General features: G+C 32.2%; 1 protein-coding gene across 1 annotated transcript; it reads left to right on the plus strand.

The window, feature by feature from the left end:
- Positions 1 to 2,155: 2,155 nt before the first annotated feature.
- On the plus strand, positions 2,156 to 5,628 carry LOC126688610 (uncharacterized). Its single transcript, XM_050383365.1, has 2 exons — positions 2,156 to 2,353; positions 4,316 to 5,628. Exons 1-2 carry the CDS (start codon positions 2,279 to 2,281, stop codon positions 5,420 to 5,422), a joined length of 1,182 nt encoding a protein of 393 aa, XP_050239322.1. The 5' UTR covers positions 2,156 to 2,278; the 3' UTR covers positions 5,423 to 5,628.
- Positions 5,629 to 6,000: the final 372 nt, after the last annotated feature.

The raw sequence follows: 6,000 nt of genomic DNA on the forward strand, positions 1-6,000 counted from the left end.
AACCTCACACCAACAATTGACACTCAACAAATTTGATAGAAAATAAATTTTAGGTGCCAAAATTTGGGAGAAAAAATATATTAGACACGAGAACTAGAGGGAAAAAAAAATTCTATGAGTGGGAAAGGGAGTAAAAATAATATTAGATAAAAAAAAATGTTGTTAGGTGACTCGAACTAGTGTGTTGATTCATTAAAGTAGCATGTAGTCATTGTTTTCTCCTTGTTTTTGTAAGCTCTAGAAAACTGAAAAATGAAAAAGCCAAAGCTCTGTTTTCAATCTTCTTCATCATATGGAAATTAGAAACAACTTTTTTTTTTTGGCCTAAAATAAGTTACCAAACAAATTTTTTGGCCTAGGAAACAAAAAATTGTTCTAGAAAACAGAAAATTTAGGAAAAAAAAAATTACCAAACATAATTTTTTTTGTCAGTTTTTTATATTTCTTATGAAAGTAGTGTTAAAACTTTCCTAATATAATTTACTAAAAATTGTCTTAAGAGTACCCGTTAACATAACCCTAACACAAGCTAACATCAATAGTACCACTACAATTAACCATACTCGTGCGTAAGCACGGATTTCATATTAGTTCTTTAATAAGGGGAGAGAAGAGATATTGAGAGAAAGAGTGCACATTTATTAATAAGTTCTACCCAAGCTAAAGTCCTTGCGCTTCTACATTGGGTGTATTTTTTTTTTTTTTAATTTTAATTAATGCATTGTACTAGAATTAGTAAAATAATTCTATAATACATGTATCTACGATTTGTTTTTTATTTAATAATTCTTTTTATTAAAAAAAAAAATAAAAAATGAATCCCTTTACCATAGGAATTGTAAATACTCTAACAACTGCTCTTTGTCATGTTGAATTCTAATTGGCTCAAAATTGGACTTAAAAAAAATGGTTCAAAAATATTTCTAATAATTTGTAGGTTAGATAGATGGGATTATTTCAACTTGAAATGTAATTGGCGGATTAAAGGGGTTTATGAATTTTTTTTTAACAAATAAAATTAAGTTGGAACATAATAATAATAATAATATATTATTATTATTATTATTATTATTATTATTATTATTATTGAGTCTTCTAGCTCAATTGACACCACTTAATGTTCCAATTAAGATGTCGAGAGTTCAAGTCTCCTACTCCCAAATACATATTTTATAACCACAGATAATTACAAGAGTTAGTTAAAAAGATTCATCTGAATAGGTAAGTTTTTTTTTTTTTTTTTTTTCCTTGAGTTATTCACTTGAATTTAAATTCCTAGAGTGATATGTGATCAATTTTATCTAAGGAAACATGAAATAAACTTAAATAAATAAAATCAAAAGAACTGAATTAAATTACTGGGAACAAACTAACATTTGAAGAAAAAATACTTTCTAAAACATTTACCAATCAACACTTCCACAATACTGACTACATTGGTTGATTGCCAATCAACAATATCAAATCCCAATTGACGCTTTCCTAATATTCCCAATTTGAATTAAAACAAAACCCCCCTTGGATTCCTTATGTTAGAAGTGAATGCATGGCATTTTTCTTCATGATTGCAATTTCAACTCTTCCCATCAAAACGGAATTTACACCCATCTCGGAGAGGACCAATTGAGAAGTGAAAGAGGCCAAGAGCTACATGAAGCATTTTAATTACTCTTAGATGAATTATGACACGAACCAATGGCAGTCAAAATCTCTATCTAAACACAAAGAAACACTCCCCAAAGAGAAATGCTAGGATCACAAAATAATCTACAATTTTTGTCACAACTCGCCATGTGGTGAATTGCAGTCGAGATGTGAACTCATATAGATTTACTATTTTATTTTCACCACTCACAACTCTCCACGTAACGAATTATGATAAAAATTGTAAATTATTTTGTGGCACTAGCATTTCTTCTTTCAAATGGTTGCAACTAAAAACAAAAAATTCATAATCAAGAACAACTTAAGCTATGTCAAACCAAGCTGTCCAATTGGGTGCCTACACTTTAGACTAGAAGAGTGGCCACAAAGGCCGCCAATGAGCTTCGAAAATTGGGCCCAAAAGAAAGATTTTCAAGGCCCCCGTTAATTTTGGAACAAAGTGTCGAAAGCCCATTTTTCTCGTTTTGTTTTGTTTATGTTTATTTTGATGCTCTCGTTTGTGAGAATAGAGATTCCATTTCAGCAAAATATATAAATAAAATAAAAACATAGTGTTAAGAGCATCTCCAAAGACGAGGAGGGTTTTGTTAGTATTTTCAGCTTTTTGGTTTCCATGGAACCACGGAGAAACCCAAATCGTAGATTCCCGTCAAGCTCTTCCTCTTCCTCCAACTCCACCGATGAAGAGGTTCTGTTTTTCCTTTTCTTTTTTTGTATCAAATTCTTCGTTTCGATTACTTTTCTGTATCCCTATGTCTCTGTTTGTACGTATGTGTATATTATATTACAAGTTAAAGATAGATTTTTTGTTGTTATTTTTATAATTATTACTTGGGTTTCTATTATCGAGTTTTCGTGATTCTTGAATTGCGTTCATTGTTGAGATTCTTAGTGTTTTTTTTGGGTTACTCTCTGTCTCTGTGAAGTGTTTGTTTTGTGAGAAACAGGGGGAATTAATAAAAAAAAAAAAAAAAAAAAAAAAAAAAAAGGGTGGTGAAGTTGAGTTGACTCTAGGTGTTTTGAAGATGAACATTCCGAACGCGTTTAAGAATATCAGGGTCCATTTCTTTTTTTTCTTCTTTCCTTTTTTGTTTGCTATATTTTCATTACACATTTCCTTGTTCTTAACACGCATGCTAAATTTCATGTTAATTAAATGTTATTTACAATTCAATAAATAAGTGCATTGATTGTTTAAAATTTTTTAATTCAAAGAAAAAACGCTTTAAATTTAAACATTCTATGAATGAAATAGTTATTCATCCTGATCATCATTATATTTTTGTAAGTATGGAGATTATAAAGAGGCAAAGTAATCCAATGTTGGATTTGTCAAAAATAAAAATAAAATTTTAAATATATATATATACATATATATAAAATAGAAATTGGGTGAAATGAAGTTTAATGATATTCACAGCGATCTTTGTATAGCTTAGGCATTTGAATTATAGTGGAACCAGTTTGATGAATGATGGATGATTTGTGTGGCGCCAATAAGCTCCAGCTCAAATGGAACTTTGTCCTCCAATAATAATGGGATGGAGGATGAGGTCTTGGGTTCAAATCTTAATGCATGTGTAATTAACCAATATATAAATAAATAAATAAAGGGTTGTCATTTATTAATGTAGCACATATATGTGTGTGTAAAGGGAGTGAAATGACCCATAGGAGAATGGGGCATTGACGCTCTTATATATAAGTTCCTGGACTGTGCTAGACAGTAATTTAGTCATCTGTACCCATTTCCATTAACAATTGCCTCAGGTTTGAAGCTTTTTTTTTTTCAAGAGTGCTTATTGCTTGAGATTATAGAGATTGTGAAGTGTATAAAGGGTGGAAAACCCAATTTTAAGGTAGGATTTGAATGTTTCTCTGACATTTTTAGTAAAAAAAATAGTGCAGTAAAAGAGCATGGTTAACATTTGCTTGTATACTGAATTGAATGAAGAGATTTAGGGGTAGGACAAAGAGCCAAGATTTTATAACATGTGGATTTCTGTTTGGTGCTTGATTCTTGGTTCTTGCATTGCGCAAACATTATTGCCAAAAAAAAAAAAAAAGTTTTGTTTTGTGCGTGATAGGCATGCTTTTACTTTTGCACAAGCTTCTGATTTGGTCCTGCTATTTTTTGACATTATCACATCTCTAGATTATATACATGTACAGATAACATGCACTACTATATATATATATATGTGTGTGTGTGTGTGTGTGTGTGTGCGCGTGTGTTTTTAAACACGTATCAAGATAGAATACATACTTTAACAGAAGTGATTATTCTCTGTGTATTTTTCATATGAACTGAATTTCATTTTCCACGTCTTAGTATACATGCATAAACTGCAGCTAAGATTAGCTTCCTAGGTCTTTTAGGTATCTATTACAGTGGCGTTACCGCTCAGCTCCAATCAATCTTCCATTCTCATGGTTACAAGAGCTTCAGCAGTATATTCTTTTGTTTTTTCCCCAGTTGTATCTCTAGCTATATATATCTCTCACGTAATATATATATATATATATATATATATAGTGAACCGTTCCCTGATGCATAAAACAAAATTGGGATATTATGTTTGTCAAAGAATATTTGCTGTTAAACAATTTTTGTTTGCTCTTAGTAAATTATGCTTACTTTTGGCAACAGATAAGTTTATACTTGAAGATCATAAAGACAGTAGCCTTAAAGTTTGAACGGAATGGAACAATAAGCAATCTCAAAGCATTATTACGTGAGAAGGAAGCTCTTTCTGAGAATCATCAGGAGCTCTTTTTTGCTGGTAATCAGCTGGAGGATGACCAAAGGCTAGTGGATTATGGTATTGAGCAGGGCTCCACTCTCCACCTTGTTCTTCAGAATTTAGCTGGACTGAAGATATTTATTAAAATACCATCAGATCAGAGAACCATTGAAATTGAAGTGAGGACTTGTGATACCGTCCAAAACATCAAATCAATTATTCAAGCCAAGGAAGGGATTCCATCAGATCACTATACTCTTATCTATGATGGAAAAGTACTTGAAGATGATGGGATTGTATCCTCACTCAATATTTCAAATAAGTCAACCCTTCATTTGGTTTACAATCCAAAAGATGTCTTACCAATTTATGTGAGAGTAGGGACAGGAGAGATCTTGAAACTTGAACTTAAACTCCTGTTTACCACTCGTGATGTCAAAGCAATAGCTGGGAGCATGATAGGTGTCCAGATGAATGATTGGGATCTGATCTATGCTGGGAAAAAACTTGAAGACTGCAAAACCTTGGCTTCTTATGACATCAAAGAAGGAACTATCTTAGAGATGTTTCCTGCTGTGATCCAGATATTTGTCAAGACATGGAGTGGGAAGACCATTACTCTTGATGTGAAACAACAATCTACCCTCGGGGATGTCAAGGACAAGATTTTTCAGAAACTGAGGATTCCTGGTCATCATCAGAGCATTGTGTTCGCTGGAAAAAGGCTTGAAGATAACCGTGATCTAGCAAGTTATGGTGTCCAGATGCATTCCACTCTCAGTATGGTTTTTTCGCCTTCACAAAGAATCATTCCGATGCAATTAAATCATATTGGGAACCCAATACAAAAGTTTACTACCATTCGCATTTTGAAGTCTATGATTGAGAAGAAAATGCGATCTCCTGTGAAGGAAATATACTTTAATGGACTAGCATTGCGGGATGACCGTTCACTGGCAGATTACAGGATTAACAGTGATGCAAAAATAAAGGTTGTCATGTATCAACAGTAAAGGTTAACCCTGTAATGGAATCTGCATGCATCCGGAAACATTATCTAGACCTATCATATGATGAAGTGTTCTTGAAATCTATAGGACTGTGCTGTAGATGGTAAAGATATTTGAACAGAGATAATTTAGTGACTGGGTTGTGGTGGATTTTTACATATGAATTTGGTGAAATTTTATGCATAAGTAAATAGATTGGTACATGATAATGGACATGTGAATGTGAATTGCTTGAGTTTTGCTCAGTTGTTATAGACTGTAGTTTCCACGCTCTGAGATGAAATTATTTGATGTTATTGATGGCTGGCAGAGGAAGTGAAAAAAGAGTATAGCACCCTTTCAATTTAGCAAATGTCTTTATTTAAAATCTGTTCTCTCGCCCTTGAAACTTTTTTTTTTTTTTCCGTTGTTTCTAAATCCCAGACTTAAAGCTTGATCAAGAAGACCAGGGTTTAGTGGTTCTAATAAAATATTTTGTACAAAAAGGAAAAGAAAAAAAAAAGAAATCAAGATGTTCTGGGCAATATTTCGTTCCAATTTTACCTGCAATTTACCAGATTGAAGAATTTATTACGATTTAC

This window comes from Quercus robur, chromosome 6, assembly GCF_932294415.1.
Source record: "Quercus robur chromosome 6, dhQueRobu3.1, whole genome shotgun sequence".
Taxonomy (NCBI): domain Eukaryota; kingdom Viridiplantae; phylum Streptophyta; class Magnoliopsida; order Fagales; family Fagaceae; genus Quercus; species Quercus robur.

Excerpts from the sequence above, each read along its gene's own strand:
- LOC126688610 (XM_050383365.1), top strand. The coding sequence starts at position 2,279 with ATGGAACCACGGAGAAACCCAAATCGTAGATTCCCGTCAAGCTCTTCC. Across the intron at positions 2,354-4,315 it reads CCAACTCCACCGATGAAGAG|ATAAGTTTATACTTGAAGAT; the intron begins GTTCTGTTTTTC and ends TTTTGGCAACAG.